The sequence below is a fragment of the Coloeus monedula genome (assembly GCF_965178545.1).
Source record: "Coloeus monedula genome assembly, chromosome: 9".
In the NCBI taxonomy this organism is placed as follows: domain Eukaryota; kingdom Metazoa; phylum Chordata; class Aves; order Passeriformes; family Corvidae; genus Coloeus; species Coloeus monedula.
In genome coordinates this window covers 28586950-28613969 of record NC_138789.1, presented here as the reverse complement: position 1 = coordinate 28613969, position 27020 = coordinate 28586950, and the positions used below count along the sequence as shown (strand labels likewise).

The following is a 27020-nucleotide window of genomic DNA, read 5'->3' as shown; positions in this document are numbered from 1 at the left end:
CCCCCAGCCACTCATCACACTTGTGCTCCAGGCCTTTCCCCAGCTCTGGACATGCTCCAGCCCCTCCACATCCTTCTCGCAGTGATGGGCCCAGCCCTGCGTATATCTCTGAGGGTGCCCCTCACCAGTGTGGGCTCCAACCTTCCATCGCCGCATCCCGCACTCCTCCTCAGACCCTCTTTGACTGTCACCCCTTCCCCCACCGCCCAGCCATGTCCCTTCAGCTCGCGGCCATGTCCCCTCACAGCCCGACCGTGACCCCTCAGCTCGCGGCCACGTCCCCTCACAGCCCAGCCACGTCCCCTCACAGCCCGGCCTTGACCCCTCAGCTCTCGGCCCCGTCCCCTCACGGCTCGGCCCTGTCCCTCAGCTCCCCGCCCGCCCCTGTTGCCCCGCGCTCCGCCTACCCCAGCGCCATCTCCGCCTCCGCCGCGGCCGCTCCTCGGGGCGCTGCTCCCGCCCATCTCCGCGGCGCCGGGCCCGCCCCTTCCCGCGATAGCAGCGGGCCCGGTGTCATGGCGGCGGCGGAGGAGCCTGAGGTGGACATTGAGGGGGATCCTGCGGCCGCACCGGGGTGAGTGAGGGTCGCGAGGGTCCCGCTGCGGCTCCGGCCAGCGCGTCCCGTCCGTCCGCGGTGGGCGGGGGTCGTGAGGGGGGAGCCGCTGCTGAGGGGGCCACCCGGGCCGGGCGCTTCTGGCCGCTCCGGGGGAGACCTTGGAGTAACACGGAGTGCCTGTGGAGAGCGGGCAGCGCCGATGTGGGGCATCGTGGGGAAGGGCACCGAGAACGGGGCTGTGGTAGCGCTGGTGTGAGGAGAACGCGGAACCGCCCTCATGGGATCCCTCGGAGCCCGGAACGGCGCTGCGAGGCTGCTGGGAGAATCCTTAAAATACCCATAGAGAAGGTGCTGGGTTGTGTAACTGTGTTAGCGAGCTCGCGGAGGCAGGGAGGCTCAGAAAGCTGAATGCCGGGAGGGAGGTGCAGGAAACTGATTCATAGAATTATGGAATGTTAAGGATTGGAAGGGACCTTAAAGATCTTCTAGTCCCAACCCCCCCGCCATGAACAGGGACATCTCCCATTAGACCAGGTTGCTCAAGGCTTTATTCAGTCTGGCTTTCAACGCTGCCAGGGTTGGGGCATCCACAATCTGCCTGGGCAACCTGTGCCAGGGCTTCATCATCCTCAAGTAAAGAATTTCTTCCTAATATCTGACCTAATTTTTCCCTCTTTCAGTTTGTAGCCATTAGTCCTTGTCCTATCGCTACAGTTCCTGCAAAGAGTCCCTCTCTAACTTCCCTGTAGCCCTTTCAGAAGGGAGCTGGAAGTTTGCTATCAGGTCTCCACACAACCTTCTCTTCTCCAGGCTGAACAGCCCCAGCTCTCCCAGCCTGTCTTTGTAGGGGAGGTGCTCCAGTGCTCTTATCAACTTCATGGCTTTCTCTGGGCTTGCTCCAACACTTCCATTATCCTTCTTATGTTGAGGACCCCAGAGGTGGATGCAGCACTCCAAGTGAGGTCTCACCAGAGCGGAGCAGAGGGGCAGAATCGCCTCCTGTGCCCTGCTGGCCATGCTGCTTTAGATGCAGCCCAGGATGCCATTGGCTTTCTGGGCTTCAGCAGATTCATGGATAAGGGATGCTGGAGTGAATGGGCAGTGACTGTAATGCCTCAGATCGAGCACTTGCAGGTGCTGGGAGAGAACGAGAGGTTTGTACCAGAGACACACTGCCCTCAAGTAGCCCCTGCCACTGCTGCAGACAGGCTGCTGGCAAAGGGGGCTGTTGATCCCACCCTCTCCTGGATATGCTCCAAAAGAAGCAGGAGTTGTATTGATTTCTGGACATGGAGACTCATCCTGATCCTTTATCCTATAAAGAGATGTTTGAAGTGCTGCACAAAGCACTTCAGAGTAGTAGGTGAGTTTGATTTAGTAACACTGCAGGGAATATAGGGCTAATTAGACAAGTCTGAATGTTCTGGAAGCAAAGATTTTTGAAAACAAGTAATTGCATGAATTATTAAGGAGATCTTATGCTGCATGAAAATAAAAGGAAGTTGATCAATGACGTTAATCAGTGACAGATCTCTAATCAATAGTTATTTACAGAAAAGATTAAGTACAAACTGGATGAAGTCTGTAAGAGCACTCAGTTAAATATTGGGAAGAAACTCTCCCTGTGAGGGTGGTGAGCCCTGGCCAGGTTGGACAGGGCTTAGAGCAACTGATCTAGGGGGTTGGAATGAGATGATCTTCCAACCAAACCATTCCAGGATTTTATTCTATGGTTCTAACCACCCTGTATGACAGGATTCTATTAAATCTTGTGTAAGTAGGAGCTCTCCTCGACAGGAAAGCAGTTTGTTTTTACCTGATTGGGGGAAAGATGTAGAAATGTTTAGTGGAGATAATATAACTCGATGACACTCTTAATATTAAAAATGTAGTTATTCTGAACACTGGAGTTTCTTTCAGAGATCATGAAAACACAGCATCAAGCCTGCTGCAGGATCACTATCTTGATTCATCTTGGAGAACTGGCAACAGTCTTGTAAGTATTTTTTAAATGAATGCTACTTCTAGCAAGGTTATCAGAGCTTCTGTGTTCTCTCTTCCCTCCATGTAGACACTCTTTTAGGTTTTTAACCAGTGGTTTTTCCTTACTTTTAGAATCTGTTTATTGTCAGTACTCAAGTACAGTGCAACAGAATTCAGACACTAAAATGTATTTTTGTTGTTTGCAGCCCTGGATGTTGGACAGCAGCATTAGTGAAGAAAACAGGGCTGTCATTGAGAAGATGTTGCTGGAAGAAGAGTATCCTTTTGCTGATTTGGTTTTAAGTTTTCCTGTAGAATGCTAAAAAACCTCTTCTTTCCAAAAGAACTGGACAAACCTTTCTCTGTAAAGGTGACTGAAGCCCTGTCATCTTGTAGATAGATTGCAGAAATCCTGCTGTAGAAATGGCAGTATTTGTTTCTACAGCTGGGTAATTCTGAAGCAGTGTAATTTATGTGATTATTAAAATTCTCGCATGTACAAATATCTCTGGTGCTTTGAAAACTTAATGACTGTTTCAGATATTATTTATCTAATAAATCACTTTCTGAAAAAATATGGCTCAGCCAAAAGGAAGTAGAGAAAAGATCTATGAAAAGGTAAGATCTGTCTGGGAAAAATTCTTACTTAGCTGAGTAGAAAGAAAAGTCCTTCTAAAATAAGTTTATTTGCTGAGATATGCACCAGCAGCACAGTTACTAATTTTTATTTTCACTCTTTTATTTGCAGCCCACATAAGAAAACTGGAAAAGTCATGTATGTACATTTTAACATTGAATTGCATTGAATTGCATTTTTAAGTGTGGTGTCTGATTTTGTTAAGTTACTAGATACTATTTTAATAAAAATCAAAGTTTCTTTTATTTGGCTGTATAAAATTATTTAAGAGACCTTTCAACAGGAAGAAATACTGTTGTGTGTGACAACAGGCTGGAGTAAACCAGGTTTGGGGGGTTTTTTTGGTAGCACAGTGGTTTACAATAAAAAATTGGTAATTCTAGTTGGCTTTTTTGCCTGATCTTTTCTGTTGCCTGCTTTTATGTATTTCTGTGCCACAAGTCACTGATGAGTATCGAGTTGCCTTGAATCTTCCATTGTGATGGACAAGCTGATGTGATTCTCCATATTTTATTTTTGAGTCACATTAATGTCTAAAGCAATACTTTGAGTTTTACCAAAGATGGGGAGTAGTCCTCCTGTCAGAGGGTGCCTTGAGTGACTGGGATTGGAGAATATCTGGATTTGGGAAAGCACTGATTTCTGCTTCCTGCATTCCCAGGGTGCGATCGCCTACAAAAGCACCTGGCTGCTCCTTGAAGTGGACATCAGAGGAAAAAGAGCTGTTTGAGCAAGGACTGGTGAGTTTGTTTATATATAATAAATTGAATTAATGAATTTATCTTGAACAGCAAAGCAGTTAACATGTATTGTAAACACATTGTACAATCACAATGCTGCATTAACTATGGAAGTACAGTGTGTCCTTAAGGTAGATCAGGTAATCAAGTGAAATCCTTTACTGTTGTAAGGTCTGTGGAGATTATATGGTTGTGCCAGTTGTAAAAGGGTTTGCTTTGCCAGGCACAAGGATTGCTTGGGATAGCAGGCAGCAGAGTGCCTGAACTGGGTGAAGAAGATCCTCTAGTTAAGAATAACAAGAATTCTTACTACTGGATGCAGTTTCAGTCTTGGTAGAACATGAATAGTGAGGTTCTTTACCATGGGTCTGCTGTACTGTGTGTGTATTTTAATGAATAATCGAGGTTTTGAACTCATTTGACACATGCAGTGCCATGTGTGGGATGTCAGAATTTGGGTGACTTCCATGTGCTTTGTTGTTTTAGGTGAAATTTGGCCGCAGGTGGACGAAAATTGCCAAGTTGATCGGCACTCGAACGGTTCTGCAAGTCAAGAGCTATGCTCGGCAGTACTTTAGGAACAAGGTAAATGGAGCATCCCTGGAGCTGGCAAAAAGGTGTTTGCCAGTGGGTAGCTTGGTTTTAATCTGTCTTTTCAGGGCACTGCTGTCAAAGCAGGTACTCTATTCATTCCCATATTCAGAAAAGTGGAATATCCTATTTGCAGATTTAAATGTGAAATCAGACCTGATTTCAAATTCCTAGCGTGACCAGTATTTTTATTGCTGGTATAACTAAACAATAAATGTAGTATAATTGTGGTGTCTTATACTGTTGGTTGTTAGTCTGAAAATAGTGGTTTTCCACTATATAGCTGTTTTTGCTGTGTATTGTAGTTTTAGCTTCATCCTCATTTGAGATTTCGTGGATTTTAAGAAGAAATAACAACTTTCTAGGGTTTTTTGACTGGAAATACATGTAAATTTCCACTTGGGCTAAAGTATCCCAGTAATGCTGTGTAAAAGTCAGTTGCAATGGATTAAAATAATTTAAAAGGATAAATCAAAGAAGAAACACTTCAGAATGTCTGCTGCTTGAATAAAATAGTTCTGATTATTTGGCAGGCAGATGGGTTTGGTTTGTTTCTCCCTCCTAAAAGTGTTTTATATTTTCCTAAGGCAAAAAATGGTGATTCTGAAAAAGAAGAGCAAAGTCAGTGTGGGAGCAGCCTTCCCATGGAGGATGGAGTAAGGGTAGAAGCTGGAAACTTGAGAGGCCGTGCAGACCCCAACCTGAACGCAGTGAAAATTGAAAAGCTGTCAGATGATGAGGAAGTGGACATAACTGATGATGTGGATGAACTACTCACTCCTGCCTTCCAGCAAGAAACTGCAAAATCTGAATTTCCTGTTATTCCAAGAAGTCCAGTTGAAGAAACAAAAGCAGTGGAACAAGGTTTTTCATCTGCTGGACACAGTTCTGCAACTGCTTTACCTAAAGAAGATCCTCACCATACCAGGCCAGAGACAGTGGATGCGTTGGTATTTCCTGCGGTGGCAGCAACGTGTTCCCAGCACCTGAATGGGGATAACTCTGTGAATTTGGATTACCAGCAGTACAATAACTTCATTGAGAAAGCTGAACAAGGTGGACCAGTCACATGTCATGGGACTGCACAAGGAACTGATCAGGAGCTCAGTGAGGAGCAAAGAGACCCAGCTGATAATGGATTGCTTTTTCCTTCTTCGTGCCAAGTGGATGAAGATCATCAAGAGGAAGCAGAGGAGCTGAAGCCACCTGATCAAGAAGTGGAGGTTGACAGAAGCATCATTCTGGAAGAAGAAAAGCAGGCTATTCCCGAATTCTTCGAAGGGCGCCAGGCCAAAACACCAGAGCGTTATTTGAAAATCAGGAATTATATTTTGGATCAGTGGTGAGATGCATTAATTTATTTTATTGAAATAAGTGATTAAGATATCCTGGTTTGATGTAGTTAAAACACTACTTAGCACTAATAGCTTACTTCGGAAAAGAGTAAAATTAATTGTATGGTAGGTTGCCAGTGAACAGCATTCATTATTAATGCTTCTTCTGCATCTTCCCTATTTTTTCTCTGGCATTTTGGAAGCTGAGGAATGAAAGTACTTAGAAGCATTAAGAAAATTAATGTCCTGTACCAGAACAGGCTGCATTTATTTTGGCTATGCTATTTTCTTGCCATTTTTGCCATCCTGTATGTAAAGAATGGTTTTAATAAATGGTTCCTTAAAATAACCAGTGGCATTAATTCTGTAGCCCTGCCTTTAAAGAAGGGCAGCAAGAAGTAATAATCTGTGCTAGAGCAAATAATGTTGACCAAAAGAATGCCTCAAATTAAGAATCAATTTGGAGTGGTGCTTGTACACTTAAATATTTGATATTCCATATCCCAAGGATTAGTGTAAGGAATCGTAGTGACTTGTGGTAGCAGGCTCAAGATAGTTTGGTTGCCAGTGTTGGTTTGTGCTTGCTTTGAAGTAGAAAGAATTACTGAGTTTAACTCTGTCCTCACTCAGTTGTCTTGTGCTCTGACAGCTTGTTCTAGTTGTAAAGAGAGACTAAAATGCCATTCCACACCAGAGAAGTGTTGAACTGACAAGATTCCGTATCAGTTTGAAAGGAAGGAATAAGTGCCTAGAGAGTGAAAACAGGACCTCAGTTAAGGTCACACAATTCCCTTGTCCCCTCGGGGTCTGTTCTGCTCTTTGACAAGGTGCTGTGCTTCGTTTCAGGGAGAGATGCAAACCCAAATACCTGAACAAGACCTCAGTGCGTCCTGGCCTGAAGAACTGCGGGGACGTCAACTGCATCGGGCGGATCCACACGTACCTGGAGCTGATAGGAGCAATCAACTTTGGCTGTGGTAAAGATATTTCTGTTGGAATCAATAAAGAGCCTCCTTTGGTGTCATGTTGAAGGACTGCCCAGCATTAGGGTGTGCTCCCACAGAGGATGCACATTCATCCTTGCTAGGAAGGACCTTCTGACAGATTCTCTCTCATTACCCTGCAAAATCTAGAGGAGCTTGTAACCTGTTAACAGGACTATGAATTTTGGATTCACACAAAACCTTTTATTTTTTCTTTCTTTTCCCCTTCCCTCCTGTTTACCACCCACTAGCTGGTGGGATGTGTTTTTTGTTTTGTGCTTTTCTGTGTATCCTGATGCCAGCTGCATCTGAAATTCTGCTGTATCTGAAATTCTGATGGCATGGAGGAACTACTCACTCCTGCCTTCCAGCAAGAAACTGGAAATTATTCATTTTAATGAATAATTGAGGTTATCAGCTGTATCTGAAATTCTGCATGTCTTCTTACTAGTTGGAATTCGAGTAATTGTTTCTTCTCCCATGCTAAATTATAACTAATTCCTAAATAAACCCCAATGCCTTCATCCTCAGGGCTAGTTTTTAAACAATTGACATGTTAAAATTAGGTTACCTGTTAAAAGTGAACATACAGCTGTAACTTGATGTTGGCTTAGAGTGCCTGAATGGATTTTGGTCCAAAGCTGCATGACAGTTACTTAGGAGAGGAGCAACGTGTCTTCCAAGTACATTTTGTCTAAAGTAAAGTTATTAAAAATTAATTAATAATAAGGAAGGATGTTCTGTTGTTTTAAAAGTGTAGTGGGAGAGGGCTGTGTCATCACTCAGAATTACGAACGTCAAGAGATGTCTTTTCACTGTGAGGGTTTTGGTTGCTTTTTTCCTGTGCCATTTGCTGCTAACACTTACCCATGTCATTCCTGTGTGTGTGGCAGTGCTGAGTGGCCCTGAGCTCTGCTGACACAGGAATTGTCCCCTGTGTGTCCTGCAGAACAGGCTGTGTACAACCGGCCCCAGCCCGCCGACAGGAGCCGCTGCAGGGAGGGCAAGGACACGGTGGAAGCCTATCAGCTGGCCCAGCGCCTGCAGTCCATGGTACAGCCTGGGGCAGAAGAAAGGGGGAAAATCCTCCCAGTTTGCATTTGCAAGCCAGGGCACCTCGGGGAATTTCTCCCCTCATTCAGGTTGCAGTTTCATGAGAGTGCCCTGTGATTGGGGTGTCAGTCTAGGTACAGGTGTCTCACACCCACTCACTTGTTCATGTACTTTACTTCAGTTGTCTTGCAGGCCTTCCCCTGCAGCCCAAACCCACTCCTCCCCACAATTTATTAGCCAGAAAATAGTGAAGTGCAGTGCAGTGTGTGATTGTTTGCATTTCAACTGTTAAATACAGTAGGTATGTGTTACGGCTTACTGAGACCCCTATGCACACAATTAAATGCAGTAATAACTCATTTATAATTGCATGAATTACCAAGGCTTGCCAAAGTTAATTTTTATATTCACACTTAATGTAGCATTTTTAAGTACTTCACAGCAAAGTAAATCAGTTGATGAGAGGAAAACTAAATCAATCCCACTTTAAAACTAGTAAATTGAAATGTAAAGAACTGTAGCATACACTAAATGTAAACACACGGAGTTTATAGCTTTGTGTGTTGTCTGAGCAATAATTCAGAGCTGGATATCAATGCCCTGTTGCTGTCAGGGATGCTGATATTCCAGGGAATACCAACAGCCTTCGCAGCCTTAAATATCACTGATGGTATTTCGGGACAGATTGTGAGCTCCTTAATTCTACAGAGCTGGGGGTGTTCTCTCTCTTGTGGGAACATGTCAGAGTGTCAGTACCACTCCTGGGGCAGTGACCTTTTGGATAATGTCCTCATGGCTGCCTAGATGAAGGAAATGCAGTTTTTTCGGGCTAAGAGCTTTGACTCATGGTGGTTTCTTGCCTCAGCGCACAAGAAGACGGCGAGTGCGGAACCCTTGGGGAAACTGGTGTGATGCAAAGGATTTGGAAGGACAGACGTTTGAGGTAACCTCCTGTGTTTTAAACGTGCCTTAAATCATCAATTCTTGCTAATTGCTGGCAGGTGGTGTTGCATTAAACAGGCAAGGGAACAGTTGTGTCACAGGGACTTACCCTCTCTTGTGGAAGTGTAATTTGAAAGTAATGCAGCAGCTGGTACATCTTCATGCTGATAAATACAACTGCATTTGGGGTTTGCACAGGGGTTTTATGCCCATAAAAACTCTTTGCCTTGTCTTGTAGGAGATTTCATGACCCGTTGCTTTCAGTTAACTGCCTTAATGGTAATGGTAGGGGATGGGAGAATAACATTTAAATGTTACATTTTCAGTCCTGTATGGTTTCCTTATGCTCATTATGCAGGTGATAATGAGTTCCTAGTATTAATTCTGCTACTAGCAATATCCCCAGAATATTGTGGTTTATTAAGTGCTTTAAAAATTCATAGAAGGTTAAATATTTTATGGGAGAATGGGAAAGAAAATACTTGTCTGTTCCTACAATTTCAAATTATATGAAAAGTAAAGAACTGTAAACATTCAATTTTCCTGTAGAGAAAACCTTCTTAATTTTCAACCTTTCAGTAATTTCCTGTAACAATTACTTCCATAATGTTATCATGCCATACCTACTTTTGAGTAATTGTAGTTTAATAATTGCAACACTTCCTGCAAAATACATATTTGGATGGAAATAAAGGTTGAAAAACTTCATCCCTAAAGAGTGGTCATGATAAATTCTGGCTGTGGTTTGTTAATGGCAGATTGTCACACCGGGATTTACACCTGGTTTGTGATGTGGGCTGTGATTTTACTGAATTTAATTGACTTGGAAAGTGAGAGAATTCTCTCATCAGGCATTAAACAGACACCTTGTGGACTTGATCTCAGATTGTCACTCCTTCCACACTGCTTGGTTTTGCCATGGCTGTTGCCTCTGTCTTGAATAGTCTTGTAATACACTAATTACATCAAGAATTTATTCTGGGCTGGTTTTGTAATCAGGGCTGAAAAAGCACTTCAGACATTAAAACATTGAATTTTTTTAAAAAATCTTTTCAGCATCTCTCAGCTGAAGAATTAGCAAGAAGGAGAGAGGAAGAAAAACTGAAACCTGCAAAATCTTCTAAAGGTTCGAGACAAATCAAAAGGTATTTGATTGCATTGTGTTCAAACACAGATCTGCTAGGAACTGAACAAATGTCCTGTGTAGTGTCAGGCTGGAACCCTGCAAAGCATTAATATGTATCGTGGTCTGAAATAGCAGGGATGCATTTCAGATGTTCCATGTTGGAATTCAGGAGTGTGGGAAGTGACATTTCTGTATTTGGTGGAAGTCATCCTAATGTGGGATGAGAAAATCCAGTGAAGAAAACAAGGTTATTCCTCCTTTGCCAAGGAGACAGTGGGAAACTTGAAAAGTTTCCTGACTGTCCTACATCTTTAGAGAAATTTTCTTTCATTTTATAGTTCCTTTGATCCCTTTCAGCTGATACCATGCTGTTTGTTCACGGAAGAGAAGCAGGTATGTGCCTCTGAGGGAACTACCAAGAAGGCTCCATTGCTTTGGGTTACTTTTCTTATACTCATTATTGTGTTTGTCATTTCAGGCACCCTTTCAGGTGAAAGTGTCTTCTGAAGCACTTCTAATAATGGATTTGGTGAGCATTAAGTTTTGTCTTTCAAAAAGCTGTGATGTGTATGCTGTGGGTTTGGGGGATTTTTTAATGAGCAACATAAGAAGACCAAGAAAATAGAAGAGTTTACCCAGAGAAGCTGTGGTTGCCCCATCTCTGGAAGTGTTCAAGGCCAGGGTGGGTGGGACTCTGAACAACCTGGTCTAATGAAAGGTGTCCCTGCCAATGACAGGGGGAATAATGAGATAATCATTAAGTTTCCTTCCAACCCAAACCATTCTGTGATTCTTTCCAGTCAGGCCTAGCAGTGAGAATCTAGTATTAAATAAAGGCCCTAAAATGAATGGGTTTTGTATTGTGCTTAATGTACAACTGTTGACCTTCTAGAAAAAGTAGTAAGAGCTTTGCTACTTTATTGAGAGCTTTACTACTTACTACTCTCTGTCATACTTTAAATCTAACTTGCTTAAAGCTACTTTCTGAAACAGACCGCCCTTCTGAAATCTATGGCTTCATTTTCTCCCAGTCTGGGAACTGATTTTGTGTTTGCAAAGCAATGTGTGGGTTTTTTCAAGAACAACAGGCTGTACCAAAATGTGTGCAGTTGTTCAGCTCTGCCCAGGCTGCAGTTTTTGAAGCCAGCATTGCCTCGTGTATGGAAGTGTTGCACCCTTGCACTACATCTGTGGTGTGTATATAATAAGCAAATTTAATCTTTTCTGTTTGCTTTAAATGAAGTACTGGCTATTTGAGAGTCTTGAGTTGTCTTGAGCTTTCCTTCTCCATATCCTTGAGAAGTCACTGACTTGTGAGAAATCCCACAACTTGGACTTTCCTACTTGTTTGATCCCATTCCAGCACTCTCACGTGTCTCTGGCAGAAGTGATTGGGCTGCTCGGTGGAAGGTACTCTGAAGCTGATAAGACCGTGGAAGTAAGTGTTTGTCTTTTCACATTTTCTCTACAATATTGAAACTGGAATGATCATAGCTATAATTTGAATAGATGTAACTTATTTCTGAAGGGCAATTAATTAATTATATGAAAGTTGAAGTTCATTACTGTAGTCTTGAAATACGAGAGTTAAGCTTGTGTTCAAGTGTCAGCTGCATCACGAGGAAGATCTGGTAAATGATTCTTAAAACTCTGTAAGTTTTATGTAACTGCTGGAGGTTTCTTGCATTGATGCAGCTGGAGGTTCTTTTCACAGGTGTGTGCAGCAGAGCCGTGCAACAGCCTGAGCACAGGCCTGCAGTGCGAGATGGACCCGGTGTCCCAGACTCAGGCCTCGGAATCGCTGGCGGCCAGGGGCTTCCAGGTGATCGGCTGGTACCATTCCCACCCCGCCTTCGACCCCAACCCCTCCATCCGGGACATCGACACTCAGGCTAAATACCAGGTACAGCCACAGCACTCAGCAGAGCACCCCGACAGCCCTGAGGCCTCCGTGGTGTTTATGGGTTAATTCACTGTTGCACCAGTGCATCTTACATCAGCTCAGCATCAATTGACATAAATGCTCTTTTTAGATTGCAGCATTACCTGAACAAGATTGGAGTTTTGTATGTGGGGTTTTTTCTGTGTTTTTGTGTTTTTAGAGCTATTTCTCCAGGGGTGGTGCCATGTTCATCGGAATGATCATAAGCCCTTACAACAGGAATAATCCTCTCCCCTATTCCCAGATCACCTGTCTGGTCATTAGTGACGAGATCAGTTCTGACGGTTCCTATCGTAAGTACCCCTCTTTTATTAACCAGTGTCCTCACTTGCCTTCCCCTTTTGGATCTTAAGGGGAAAATGTCTGGTTTTGAACCAGAGAAATCAGTATTTATATTGGTAATATGATGGTATTATATAAATAGTGTAATTCATAATGGTAACGTGTGCTAGAAAAACCCATGCATTTCACTGAAAGAATAAACCTGCAAGTTTCTGTGCTGTCAGGACAGGAATACACAAGTATAAATATATACAAGATTGATCTTCTGTATTAGTAATTCCCACAATTCATGAAAGAAGTGAAAGGGTTGGGACACAAGTCCCTGTTATTTACATACAGAATCCATATGAACAGCTTAGAAACTGTTTCATATCTTACTTGGCCTTTGCTACGTTACAATGTTCTGAACAGATTCTCTGCTCGAGGAGACAGAAGTAAATAGCAAAGAATTGGCTGCTATAGTGGCCAAAAATCCCTAATTTTTGGGTAGCATGGCATTCAGAAGGTCAAAGGATCACATACATGTGCCAGCTGTCCAGGGGAACACAAGGCATGAAAGCTGAAATGGTGCTGGCATGAACCCCCACCTAAGGGAACAAATTCTTGATTAAAAATACCATTGGCATTTCATGAAAACAGGATCCTTTCCTTTCTTGAACAGTTAAGGACATACCACATAAAATTTGCTGTATTGCAAGTGATGATGAGATCTTCTGCTCTTTTCCTGACATGGATTTGAGGGAAATTCCCCTGGTAACAGTAGATAGTTCTGGTAGCTACCTGTTCTCCCTCCTCCTCCCTCTATTTATAAAGTCCTGATTTTGGCATCCACACTCCAAGGTTTCCAGTTCTCTTGCACAGCAGTAACTGAGGCCTTGTGAGCCCACAGTTCCCTCTGTTTTTTCCTGTGGAAGCAGGAAGGGGAGCCCCTCTGCCTGGAGCCTCGCTGCACAATCCTGGGGCAGGGGGAGCAGTGGCCACATCTGTGCCCCAGTTCCTGTTTACCACACTGAGAGTCCTGCACTTCTATCCTCTTTTCCCACACATCCCACCCTTGTGGGGGGAGTTAAAATACTGACAAACTCTATTGCCCTTAGAAGACATTTTTGTAGTCATGTGCATTTTCTGTCAGAGGATTTCAGATTTCTGTTTCGCTCCTGAAATCAAGGTTTTACAAAATGCCATCTCCTCTGGTTCTTTGGAAATGATTTACTGAAATGTACAGTCTCTTTCTTCCTGATTTTTGCTAAACAAATTGTGTTCTGCAAATAACTTTCTGATTCTCCTTTAAAATATTTTCTAACATTCTCTTCCCCCACATGCAGTAAATGAGTAGAATTTCTTCATTTTTGAGCAAAATTCCTTGGAAATTGAGAACAGTAGTCAGCACTTCACCATCAGCCCATTCATACTTAAAAGCTAAACCTTTTTAATTAATTTAATAACCATATAAATCTTACAGAGACTAAAAAAGTGCTACTAAGTTATAAACACTTAATTTTTCCATTTCTGGGTTTGTTGTAGATTTCTGTGCCCTTCCTTATGGAATGGGAATTGGCAAGGGCAGGGAGGAGAACAGATTTGTTCCTACTCCCACCAGAATTAAATTTGGAATCCAAAACACGTCATCCTTTTACTTTAACCTCCTTAATGTTGTCAAGGAACAGAACTACAGGCTTCTGCAGTCAGTAATAAATGAGGAACAATTATGGGGAAGGGAGGGATTGCACCTAAACTAAACAGGAAAACCACACTGAATAATGATCTTCAATTGATTGCAGGCCTGCCCTACAAATTTGAAACGGAACAGATGTTGGAGGAGCCTCAGTGGGAATTAATATTTGAAAAAACACGGTGGATAATTGAAAAATACAGATTTTGCCATAGGTAAGTGTCTAGTTCTGTTACAAACACAAAGGTTGGAATGTTTGTATGTTTATTGTTATGTTCCAGTCAAGACCTGTGGCTGCTTTCCCCAGCACTCCTGTTTGTTTTTCTTCCAACAGCAGTGTCCCCATGGATAAAATTTTTCATAGAGATTCTGACCTGACTTGTTTGCAAAAAGTAAGTTTTCTTCTCTTAACTTTTTAATGTTAGATGTGTTTTTAAATGCAAATCTGTTTCATATCAGCAGAAGTCACCTGAAGTTAGTTACACTTCTACAAATCAGAGATGTAAATTGGTGACAATAAATGAATTCTGTGGCACAGCTTATTTACTTACAACACAGTGAAAATAAAGATCCTCCTCTGGGAGAGGTGGGGATGTGGTTATGTGCAGACACCGGGTTTGACCCTCAGTTTGGAGGAGAATTAATGAAAAATTACTCAGTCTTTTCTCAGCATTTTGTATTCTTTCACTGTCAAGACCTGCACACATCTCAAGAGCAGCCTTGGCCTCCCTGTTCCTTTGTTCCACCAGTAAAATACTGCTGTGCCATGTTTATCATGGATAAGTAGGAACCTTAATTTTTCAGTCAGTGTAGTCACTGCTCTGCACCTCTGACTGATGGCAGCTGTACGGTTATTGCACAGCCAAGACAGAAACTCTGCCCAAAGCAAAGACATAAACAGAAAGCTTGCACACAGTAATTGCACACATGGAATTTTTTTGTTTCCTTTCAACACATCTTTGCTTATAAACCACCATTGAGTTGATAGATGCTCTGAAATTTAGCTCTTGGGTAACTGGTTTTGAAGACTTGGGTTTAGATCACCCATGTGACTGTTCCTTTTAAATTTATGATGTACAAACACTTTTTGTAGTGTTAATCCTAAATAAATAAAAACTGCTTTGCAATGCTTACCAGATGAAAGGGGGTAAAAATGGCAATTTAAAACAAATTTCTTTTTCTCTTGCCTAGCTTTTGGAGTGCATGAGGAAGACTTTGGGCAAGGTAACAAACTGCCTCATTGCTGAAGAGTTCTTGACTCAGATAGAAAACTTATTCCTTTCCACGTACAAGAGTGAGAAAAGGGATAATGCTGAAGGAAGTGAGAATGAATGTTCACATGAATTGCCAGTGTGATGGCTTCGGAATTTTGGTTTTATTTTTTAATTTCTTCTTCTCCTCTCCATTCTGTCAACTCTTTCAGAATTTTTATCCGTTTTGATAGTGAGTGTTACAGAATCCAGTGTCATCTTATTGTTGTGGTTTAAAACCACTTTGAAAACTCTTAATGTGCGTGACCTGTGTGCCCAAGGAATGCTTAATGCTAATGAGGTTAATGATTGACCAGCCTGATGTTCAGGAAGGAGCACACCCTGTCAAGAATGCTGTGCATCAGTCTTCAAGGAGAGTTGGTCCTCTCTCAAGTCCTTCAGTTTGGAAACTTTATTTCATTCTTTTATCTACAGGTGCACCTCTAATTCAGAATGAATTTGTTCCTTTGCTTTAGGGAGTGTAAGTTTGAATGAGTTCACAAAAGGGAAACTTAACTGAGAGTTTTGTAGCTCAGACTTTCCTGGTATCCAGTCTGAAGTTTCATTCAGTGGTAGCAAAATACATCACCCAATTTCTTTTTTTACTATTATTTTTCATATTACTTTTCCCCATTGATTCTGATGGTCAAGTAGCTTTTTGGCATGTTCTTTGCCATCCTGCTTCTATACTGGGGAGAAAAAGCTGATGAGTTTCATGACTTCTCAGTAGTGGCTGTGTTTGTTTCCAGTGGAAATGGTAACTCCTGTCTTACTACAGGTTGCATCTTTCTGGCCTTCCATTCTACAGGAAGGTTTTTTGTTGTTCTCCAGATCATTGTGGTTTGTCCACTTCTAATTGCCAGTGTTTCCTGTGGAAACAAGAGCTCCTAATTGATGGCAAACTGAGTGCAATGAGAAGAAAAGGATTTGCGTTTTTAAAGAAAAAATCCCACTTTTATATTCAGAGTCTTCTCTGTAATGTGCAGTTCAATAGGAAAACACTGGTTTATATCAGTTCCTCAGTTATGATTTCATACAGGTATATATTTAGATAAATCAGTCACAGATTGGTCTTGATTGAGAAGTTTCCTGATTGCAACTTGGAAATGTTTCATGAGCTGCATCGTTGTGAATCATTTTAGCAAAAGTGTGCTTTAAATGTTGCTTTCTAAATACTAAGGAAACTTGACTTGTTTACAGGTATTACTATTTACACGTTTATCTTGGGCAGAGTTTCTCAAAGAGGTCTAAAATATATTTGAAAGTCTCAAGCAAGACTTAGAGTTTATATCTAGAGGGGAGACAATGGACCCAATTTTTATGTTAAGAAAATATGTGTGTGTATATATATAGTTCTACATAACATAAATGGAATTTTAAGATTTTATATGTTTCAGCTTCTTGTTTGTATAAAGAGTTTGAAAAGCTTTAAAATCCCAAGGAGGGAACTCCTTCACAGGAAGTTAATGTTATATTTTTATCAGGCCTCATGAGTCTCTTTCTGTCACTAAGGGGAAGGTGCAGAACCTGATCAGACAAAAATAGGAGCCCTTGAAACTCAGTGATTTTCCCACATTTAAGAGCTATAGACTCAAAAGTACTGGTGGGTGTTGTGTGCTCTCTCTATGTTCAGATGTGCTGGTGCACAGCTTTAGGTCCCACTACTGTGTGTAATTTACCACTTGGTGTATCCATCTCTATCTGGCCTGTTGACCCAGCCTGCATTTACTCTAAACTGTCATCTTTGGGGCTTCCTGACTACCAGTATTGCATGGATTCCTGGATTCCTGGTTAAGCTACACTCCAGGTGGGAAGGCATTCCTCCCTCTCAGTCATGGGCTGTTGGGTTGCAGTTTTGCACAGGTTACTCTGGGAAATCCCCCAGTGTCAATGTCCTGACAGCAGTAATTAGAGCTGGTTAGGAGGAGGATTTTGAACCTCCTGTGTTACAGCACCATGAAGTAGAAACTGTTCGTTGTCCACGTGGTATTCCCAGCCCTTGAAGGATGGGTCAGGATTACCCAGGTAGTGGTAACAGTGTCCTGGCTGCTTCTTTCTGTAATGATCACTGAGGTAAAGTAACACAGTTGTATTATTGGATTTAACAGTATTGTTACATAAGGAAAGGTTTGAGTAACCCTGACTTTTGAAGTGATTTGTTTCTGAGGACACGGGGCAGGATTGAGCCTTTGCCATGCACATAAAGGCTCCAGATTTCCAAGCGTTTGTTGCAGGGTGGTGTGGGAGAAAACACAATGTTTGTACCATCAGGATCCAGTCTAGCACACAGAATTCTGTAGGAATTGGAAAGAGCACAGTTGTGATGCTGAGTAATGATTTAGTTGACATGAGCCAGGGTAAGAAAATAAACTAACTTACTTTTCATCATTTAGTTTCACCGAGAGGTTAATGATATGAGTTTGGAAGTTGCATGCTTCCCAGGAGATAAAAATCTGTTTTACTAATATACCAGTTCTACTACCAAACACATTTTAGGCATGAAAACCTTTTATTATAAAGCTTTTATTCCCCCATCTAGGCTTTGTTTCAGTGGACCTGTGCAGACTAATCTGCTATTCCTTTCCATAGGACCAGTGTTACACCTTACTAAATTGTTGCTCAGGACATGAGAAATTGTTGAGTAGTGAGTAGAATGATACAGTTAAAACTGGAATTCAGCAGTTTAGAAAAGGAAAAAAGAAACAAACAAAACCCCACAAAATAAACCCAAACAACCTCCCTGAAGATGTCAATTCTGGCAAATATCCCTATGGACATTTGTTGGCTGAATCATGTTTTGCTCTCCCAGTTAGCAGCAGTGCTGCCTCACAGGGATGCAGATCTTGTGTGCAAGGGGAGGGAACATCCCTATTTTTAATTTTTTAAAAATAATTAACTTTCCAAAAACAATTGCGTTGAAAAAAATAAACAATCCATAACCAAGCAAAAAGTTAACGCTATTGCCACTGATATTCAGTACTTTTTTCCTTTGCTTGCTTCTCTGCTATTTCTGACTGATGATAGACAAGAGTCTACTAATAAAGACTATATATGCAATACCCTGGAAGATGTGTCTGTATTTGTAACAGCTTCTTGTCTCCGAGCACTGGGTCTGGAATTTCTTTGTTCCGTGTCGGTGGCAATGACCAAGTGACAGAATAAAGCTCGGTTCCAGCAGAGGGCGCTTTGTTACAGCTGCTGCAGGAAAGGTTTGGAACTCGGAGCAAAACTGTTCTTACGAGGGTGTGTAAACTTGCGGCCAGGGAGCACGTTTAGGGCAGGAGCCGTGTGCCTCGGTGTGGAGTTGTTTCCTTCATTTGTTTTACACCCCCTATGCTTTAGTCTCCTTCAGAAGATTATCCAGTGGTACTTGGGGAGGGATGCTGGGATGGTACCCCAGTGTTTGCCACACATCTCACAGTCCTGAATCAGCAGTGTGAGGGGTTTGCACGGGCAAAGCCTGAAGGTGCCCAGCAGATGCCTTTCCATCAGCCATATTCCTTCCCCAGATCTGACCCAAGTGGGTTGGTTCCAGCTCTGTTAACCAGGCTCCTTTCTGCTGTGCTGGAGAGAATTTGCTCTACTGGGCAGGGCTGAGCCATGAGGACAGAGTGTGTGTAGGGGAACGAGAGGCTGTGGAGGAGGACAGTGCACCCCAAAAGGGGGGTGTGGCACAGCTGAGCACCCCAAGTGTCTGCATGGGGAGAGAAAGGTGCTGTGCTGGTGCTGTGCACCCCTGAGGAAGTGAGGGATAAGGGACTTCATCCATCCCCACGGGAACAAGCTGGTGGTTTAACATCCCAGTGAACACTGTAATCACATGTGATGCTGGACAAAGTATTTAATGGCCTAGATAAAAGTATTCGGGCTGTTTAATTGCTGCTTTACATAGACCTACTGCCCTACTTTTACGAGGTTTAGAATTGTGCTGAGAAATTGTTTCCATGGCAGCAGAGATCACTAAAGAAATAATGCACTCCACATTTCCTACAGGATTATTCCTTTTACAGCCTGCTGTTCTAAATAATTAACTCTTGTAGTACTGTTACAGCTTAGCATGGATTAAAAGAAATAATACTTCTTTTGGTGTCATAGAGGCATTACATATATTTTTAACATATATAAATATATATAAGTACATAGATAGTTGGAAAAACTTGTCTTTAAAGTAAGTCTGTTCCTTCCTTATTTACAGAGGGTGAAATCCACCAGTAAAAGAAAAAGTCAGTGAAGAAGTGCACTTTTATTTTGAACTATATTTCACATTTGGCATTTAAATAATGTGAAATAAAATAAAGACAAGATATGAGCAGGCAGGTGATAGGTAAATGGATTTTGACTTTGCAGGAGGGAGGTGAAAATTTTAAAAAAGGAGATTATTGTAGTGTGGGTAAATGAATGACTTAAAAATGGGAAAAGAGTTGATAAACTATTATAGAATCATCAACATGACAAATTGACTTACCTGGTAATTTTAATAATACTTTTAGCTGTAGATCTCAATTATTTTCCAAGAAAGGTAGCTACACATATTGTTACCTGAAGGAATGTCCAGATTGTGTCCTGCTTTGGCAGAAGGTATTTACATCCTGTTTCCATGTAGAGCTCTGATTTTACACCTACTCTGAGTTCTGAACAGTCCATGAGTGCAGGAGCTGGCACGGACTGGAAGTGGGGCAGTGCTCAGGTAAGCAGCACACAGGTAGGAGCTGACTGCAAGGCTGTGGCTGGCAGTACAGTGCTCACGCTGCCCTGTGGTCATTACTGGTCCCAAAATAACAATTTATAAAGAGTCTGACAGGGTCTGACAAATCAAATGAATGGGACTTACTTAATGCAAACTGGAAAGTCTCTGTCAGCTGCTGCCAAAGCACATGGTAATGTGGGTTTGTAGTTCATTGGGAGACTTGGGAGCCACTGGAGTGTTCTGTGAAAGGTGTCATTAAAATTCAGATTAAAAAATTTCTTCAGAATTAACGAAAAACTTTGTAAGGGTAGCATAAGCATGAAAATCAGCATTCCTAGTGCTGCCTTGGGATGAGCATGTGCCAAAGGAAAGGTGGGAGAGAAGCTTTCCGTGCTGGAAAATGAAGCTGTACTCCTGTGCTCTCTGTGCAGGAGAGCAGCCATCAACCTGGTCGGCAGTGGTTCCTCATGAATTGACAGCTGCTCCAGGCAGCAAACATAAAACTCCAAAAGGCTTTATTTAATAAGCTATGAAAGTAGAAAGTCCATAACTGATAAGAATCTAGATAGTGGAATGATATGGATGCTGTGCGGTGAAAGACACAGGAAAAACCATGATGGAAGTGGAGGAGTGGAGTGGAGGAGTAGGATTTCTTCCAAAAGAAATGAGAGAAACTCCTTAAACACCCATTTGCATATAGTCCATAAAAAGTCTAAAGGGAAAGGGCCAGCTGCTTGTCTTTAATCCATAAGGGAAGCCCATGGTAGGAGCTTGGCTGCTGTCTCTTCCCTGTTGTTTCCTCATCAAGCAGGAGCGAGGGAGGTGGCTGGAGGCAGGTGCCACACCCTGAGAAGTAACAGGGAGCCAGGAAGCTGTTGACTGGGATTTGGGAAGGAGATGCCAGTTGTTTTGGAAGAAGAACCTGTTTGGTGGGTCTGATTTGAATCAATAAAGGGAGCAGCACACCAGGGTGTAGGAATGAGCAGGCTCCATCAGTGGATTAAAGCTTTGGATGCTGCCTGCTGTCACTCAGGACTTCATCTGTGCTTTTCTCCTGCACTATGGAGCCTCTGTTTGGGGTTGTGCTGGGTTTAATTCTGGCAGTCGCTTCATCAGCCCATGACAGCTGTACCTGTGCAACCAACAAGTGGGCAGTGTGTGCCCAGGACGGCCCTGGGAACTGCACCTGCAGGCTGGCAGGTTCAGATCACCTTGTAGACTGCTCAACCCTGACTTCAAAATGCTTCCTGATGAAGGCAGAAATGATCCCCCTGAAGGAGAAGCGCTTCTGGAGACCTCCCCATGGGCTGTCAGACAGTGATGGCATTTACAACCCTGACTGCGAGGACAGTGGTGTCTTTAAAGCCAGGCAGTGCAATCAGTCCAGCACCTGCTGGTGTGTGAACACTGCTGGTGTGAGGAGAACTGAGAAGGGAGACAGGAGCCTGAGCTGCAGCGAGCTGGTCCGGACAAGGTGGATCTACATTGAGCTGACACACAAGAGAAGCTCCAGTGCCTTCGATGTTCCCGACGTGGCAAAGGCCCTGACACAGCTGTTTGAGAGCAGGTACAAGCTGCACCCCAAGTACATTGCAGCCATCAAGTACGACCCCCCACTTATCCAAATCCGCCTGGACCAGAACAAGAAACCCAGGTGGGATGTAGATATAGCTGATGTGGCCTATTACTTTGAAAAAGATGTAAACAATGACTCTATATTTCATTCCAACAGTCAATTAACTGTCTCAGTCAATGGAGATGCTCTGGCTATTGAAAAGCTCTGGATTTACTATGTGGATGAAAAGCCCCCAGCGTTCTGCATGAAGCAGCTGGCAGCTGGCATTAGTGCTGTGGTCACCGTGGTGGTCCTGACTGCTGGCATTGGCATCACTGTGCTGCTCATCCTCAGGTGGCTGCACACAAGGAAATATAAAAAATTTGAGAGTAAAGAAATGAGGGAAATTAAAACCCCAAGCTTAGAGCTGCCCTGAGCTGAAAGAAGGCAACTACAGGAAGAAAAGGAAAAAAAAGGCACAGAATACAAATAACAGACTCAGTGTATGTGATGGATTTGGAGTTTTTTCCTTCCTACAGGAATTTGTTCATTGACTGTTCTAAATTATTCTTGTTTAGTAAGTATAAATTTTTGGGTATAAATGAATTTGGGAGTCAGTTACCTAAATATTTTAAATGACTCCTACTTTGGAGGGTAAGAAAACTGTTACATCTATCTATTTAACATAACACAGAATGCTTTCACTCCTGCTGCAGGCCTGGCTCAGGTTGCTTAAATACTTAAATACTCTGTGGGGTTCTTGGTGTATCTACTTGCTGAAATTAAAACACTTGCCTCAACATATTTGGGCTATATTGCTGCTTTTCTCTTGGTGGACTTTTTTAAAATGCAGTTTGGTTTTTGTTCATGGGGTCTTTAAAAAAAAAAAAGTTTCTGGAACATTTTAAACAACAAATAACTTCATAAATATTACTAAATAAAAAAATAAGGTAATGATAAGACACTCTGCAGCATGAGAGGCTTTTATAAAGTCATCTGTTAGGAAACATCCAAGGTGTTGGGTCGCTTCCAGGTGCGGAGATCCCAGGTTCCCGGGTTTGTATTCAGGCAGCACAGTGAGCTATTCCCACTTGTGCTCTTTAATAAGGGTCTGACACTCCTCGTCAGCAAAGATCCCTTGATCCCCATGCAAGTATAAGTTAACCTTGGTGTTCTGCCCACATTCCAACTCTGGTAATAGCTTTCTGTCTACCTAAATTCCCTGGGCAATTTTAATGGGAGGAGATATTTTTCAGTGTTGTACAGCTTCACAGAAACACTACACAATGCTCCGGGACAGGCTGAAAAAGAGCTTTATTCCAGCTGAGCTGCGGGGAGAATTTAAGAGCAGAGTGTAATTACTGAACTTGGACTTTGGCCAACACACTACAACTGGACTGCTTTGCTACCTACTCATCTGCTGCATTCCTTGTCTGGGGAGTCATACCCACCGTGAAGGATATTTTAAAGAAAATAATGCTGGTTGTTGAATGTTGGGATACTGTCAGTTCCATTCTCTGTGCTGAGTGTGGATGTCTAAGTCCATCACTCTCATCTGCTTCCTTCAGCAGCACCTGCTCCACCTGGGCACTGCAGCAGGGCCAGCAGCTCTTTCCTTCTCTGAATTAGTTTCAGTGTTGCTCGTTTGTAATTCTAAGAACAGTCAGGAATGTGCTGCTTCCACGACAAACCATAAATATATGGCTCTGGTTCTACTGAATGAAAAGGATAAGGGAAGAGGCTTTGATTTTGTTTCTGTTTCTGCCTTTGTTTACAGATGCTGTTGGGTATTATTTGGTTCAACATACACCATTTCCATTTGACCCCATGCTTGTTCACTCACCTGCTGGGAAACTCTGGGTCCATAGTTTGGGGCAGGTGCATCATGTTTTCCCAAAATAAGATTTTTATGCAGTTGCAGCAGCAGCACTAATACATTCACAGTTTTGGAGCAGGGTCTATAATTTATTGTGTGCCTTACAGCAACATGTCAAAGTTGTTTGTTTGTCACTCAGGAATACACACTTGTGCTGAGAGAAGATGAAGTGAGAATTTGAGATCTAGGCTGGATCTTTCCCTGTCATAGGAAAACTCAAAACTTAGCCTAACTCCACACAATTTTGCAAGTAGCCATCTATAAAACAGATTAAATTAAAAATCTAGAGCTGAGCAGCCGTCAGATAAAGAAATGGAGGATGAGAATAAAAATTTTCCAAGTACATTGCTTAAACACTTTCTTACTTAGGCAGAGCAGATCAAAGCCATGTGTTTGAGAGGCTGGTGCTGTCCTGCCATCAGGGATCATGAGATGTGCAGTCTTTTCTGGGGATCTACCGTGGCTTTCAACAGTCTTTTAAAATCACTGCATTTTTCTCTTTTCTGTCATAAGAAAAACATCTTATTTTCAAGGTGAATTATGAGATTTTATATTATAATGTAAACATTTAGGCATAACATTGAATAGGACTGACAAAAGTACCAATTGTTGAAAAACTCTTTAACAGGTAACAGTGTCAGCATCTTTTCCTGGCTCCTGCTTTTCTTTTTAGTAGATGAGATTGAGAAGAGAGGCTGCTGTGGTGCCATTCCTATTTTTATTAACCATTAAAAGTCTGCCCCATGGAAGTCATGAGTTGTGGTTGGTTATTTCTTTGCTAGTCCTTAAGCACCAGTGGACTGCCCGCTGGTCAGCGACTGGAAATGCACTAGGGTTGGTTAATAGGAGGGATAAGGTATCTGCAGTTAATCAATAGAATGAGAAATTAATTGAAGTGCAGGGCTCAGAGAACCTCTCCTTGGACTAGATCATTCTACTTGAATAAATCTGTGTAGAGCTACTGTAGGATGGGGACTTGAATAAACCAAGCAGATCCATTGCTCCTGCTGAGTAATCATTTGTCTCCTGCCACCTCTCACCAAATCTCATTTGCATGTGGCAGATCATGTATTTTAATGTAACAGTCCCTCACGTTCTGCCGGTTTGACTTTCTTACCATTCCTGATGTTCTCAGTGAAAAGAGGAAATGGACCCTTTGTCAGCTTTAAACTTTGGAAAATTAAAATGCTTTTTATTATTCAGATTTTGAGGATGTTAACTCTAAAATTTCTGGTTCTCCTTTTCTGGATTACATCATCCTGTTTTAATGGAATGTTTGCTCATTTTATTTAAGTAATTAGGCCCTGTGCTCTCTGCCGTGGGTTCTGTGGGTGATAGCAGAGTGCCTTTGTGCTGTTGCCTACTTGGGCTATAAAGCGGGGTGTGCTTGCTTTAACAATGCCAGAGCTGGCTATTGCCTAAATTATGTTCTGCAGTTCCAACTGGCTGCCTTGGAAAGCTCAAATTAAACACATGGAGAGAAAAAAAATCCCCTCTCCACACTCCAACTCTGAAGAGGCCAGCGCTGCCCTTTGCACACAGTGCCACTACCCACCGTGCAACTGCACAAAGTGAGCTTTGGCCTTCGCTTTCAGCTAAAACTCACTCACGATCAGTGCCAGAAGCAATGGCAGCACTATAGCAAGGAAATGAAAGACAAGGATTAAAACTCTCTTAAACTCTGTTCTCTCTACTCCACCTGGTAAAATCCATGTCTGCCTCTATACCCAAGTATGTACCCTTGAACTCTTTGACACAAAATGCCCGTGTTAGTTTGTAGGTGCTGGTGTGTGCACACGCCTGTCTGTCCCACACCTGCATTAGAGACACACACACCACTATTTGTCAGACAGGGAAGCCCTCGGGAAAACCTTGTTGCAGCAGATCCTCCTCTGCACTCACCACTCTGCAGCCTCCAGCTCTTATCAGTGGTAGAACAGTCAAACCTGCTGCTGTTGTGGAACAGCAAAGAATCTTCTTTTTGTCCCATCTTCCCCTACTTAAGAATAATCTCTTAGGGATGTTTAGACTGGGATTATGCCAGATTAGGTTACTGATGTGAATCTTAATGCCTGCCATGTAAATACACCAAGGTCCCTCCTGCTGGGATGGTGAAACATCTGCACGTCTGGGATGTTACTAACAACTGGAGACAAGATCCCTCCAATAGTCCTTAAAATATTTAAACCTTGGGGAATCACCCTGAAAAAGCCAAGCCAATTTCCACTGCTCAAATATCTAAACCACTTTTTCAGTGAACAGTTAAAAAGTAACAGATTGGCCCTTCCTCCACTTCTCCTTAATTGGGCCAGTTAATGCTATTAAACAGATCTTCTTCCTTGTGCAGGTATAATTATCCTTTCCAAAGCATTTCCACTGATTTGCCTCAGGATTTTAAATGCTGCAATTAGGTGGGGGTTTTTTTGTCAATGCTAAAATTAATCTTAAGTCATTACTATTGCTATCAAAGCAGGAAAAACTAGCTTCCAGAACTTTTACTATTATTTTTCAGCAGTTCTAACCAAATCTCTCGTACCAGGCTTTACCTAGTTAAAATTTCATCCACACCAGGCAGCCTGACAAGATCCACATCTCATTTGCACAATGACCCCTGGTCCCTGAGGGAAAACACTCCTACACCAATGAAGCACCAGCAGAAACAATTAGGGAGACTTTGCATTATCTAAATGAAAGACTGAATTATGAAAATGTGCACTGCTGGTTTTCCATTGAGGATTTTACATGTGGGCCCAACAGTGCTGGTGGTATATGCACCCAACCTTTTCCAGTTGTTTCTTTTGAGATAAATGCCTGTCCTTGTATGGCTTGAAATGAGAAATCTCAGCACTTCTGCTGCTCTGGTTGCACCCCAAAAAGCTACCATGGAACAACTAGGAGGCAAATGAAAAGAGCACTTCTTATTTACAGCCTCTTCACACATGTTTTGGAATTAAATTTGGTATTGAATTTTATAACAACATTTAGAGGAACAGTTTTACAGTAAACTTCTACTTGGTTCAGTAACTTCATTTTCTGGATTTTAAATCTACTTTTTCTTAAACGTCAACAACAGACATAATATGCTGCAACAGATAATACCTATTAAATCCTTAAAGAGCAGGATCCTCTAACTGCTATTTCAGTGGGGGAGGGCAAAGGAGAATACAAGACACAGTGGACCAAGGCAGGATATTCTAGTGTACAACATTTGGAAAAATCTTGATACTTATGAAAAGCATTGTCTGATCTCTTAAATGAATGTGAACTCCTGATATTTCCACTGGCCAAACAGACTAAGTGGCAATAAATCCAATTTCTGACTTGCAGAAGGTGATGGAGTGCATTTTTTCTGCCAAGATTTTAGCCCAGCATTCATGAGCAGAAGTGAATTACACTGAAACTTGAATAACAATACTATCAATTAATACTTAGTTTTTCCTTGGATTTCTATAAAACCCAAATATTTTAACATTTTATAGTGAGTTTTTTCATTTGAAGCTGAAGACTGTATATTTTAACTGAAAACTTGTTAATTGTGATTATCAAAATTGGTAGCAGAGAGACTTTAGTACCAAATACAGAAGTATTTGTATACAAAGCACAGAAAAATGCTTTTTATATTCAGAGTTAAACTACTTTTCATTAAGTTTATTGGATGTGGCATTTGCTTGTGTGAATAATTTCATACATATACAAAATGTCATTCAGTTCAGAACAGCTACTTATATGAAGAGATACACAAATACTAATGGATACATCCACACAGGAAAATTGTACCTGTTAAGGTGTTAATTGTTTAATTGTACTTAGG

General features: G+C 42.1%; 2 protein-coding genes across 2 annotated transcripts; both read left to right on the top strand.

Annotated features, from left to right (window-relative positions):
* The first annotated feature begins 480 nt into the window (after positions 1 to 480).
* Positions 481 to 18147, top strand: MYSM1 (Myb like, SWIRM and MPN domains 1). The gene is made up of 20 exons (XM_082286701.1): positions 481 to 574; positions 2477 to 2552; positions 2746 to 2816; positions 3080 to 3157; positions 3288 to 3314; positions 3838 to 3916; positions 4403 to 4501; positions 5095 to 5849; positions 6688 to 6818; positions 7774 to 7877; positions 8743 to 8820; positions 9876 to 9964; positions 10284 to 10338; positions 10424 to 10474; positions 11309 to 11383; positions 11660 to 11848; positions 12048 to 12180; positions 13951 to 14056; positions 14176 to 14233; positions 15033 to 18147. The coding sequence occupies exons 1-20, from the start codon at positions 516 to 518 to the stop codon at positions 15195 to 15197; spliced, it is 2478 nt and encodes an 825-aa protein (XP_082142827.1). The 5' UTR covers positions 481 to 515; the 3' UTR covers positions 15198 to 18147.
* Positions 18148 to 20839: 2692 nt separating this feature from the next.
* On the top strand, positions 20840 to 21769 carry TACSTD2 (tumor associated calcium signal transducer 2; the record flags this gene model as incomplete). Its single annotated transcript, XM_082286728.1, has 1 exon — positions 20840 to 21769. The coding sequence occupies one exon, from the start codon at positions 20840 to 20842 to the stop codon at positions 21767 to 21769; it is 930 nt and encodes a 309-aa protein (XP_082142854.1).
* Between the last annotated feature and the right edge of the window lie 5251 nt (positions 21770 to 27020).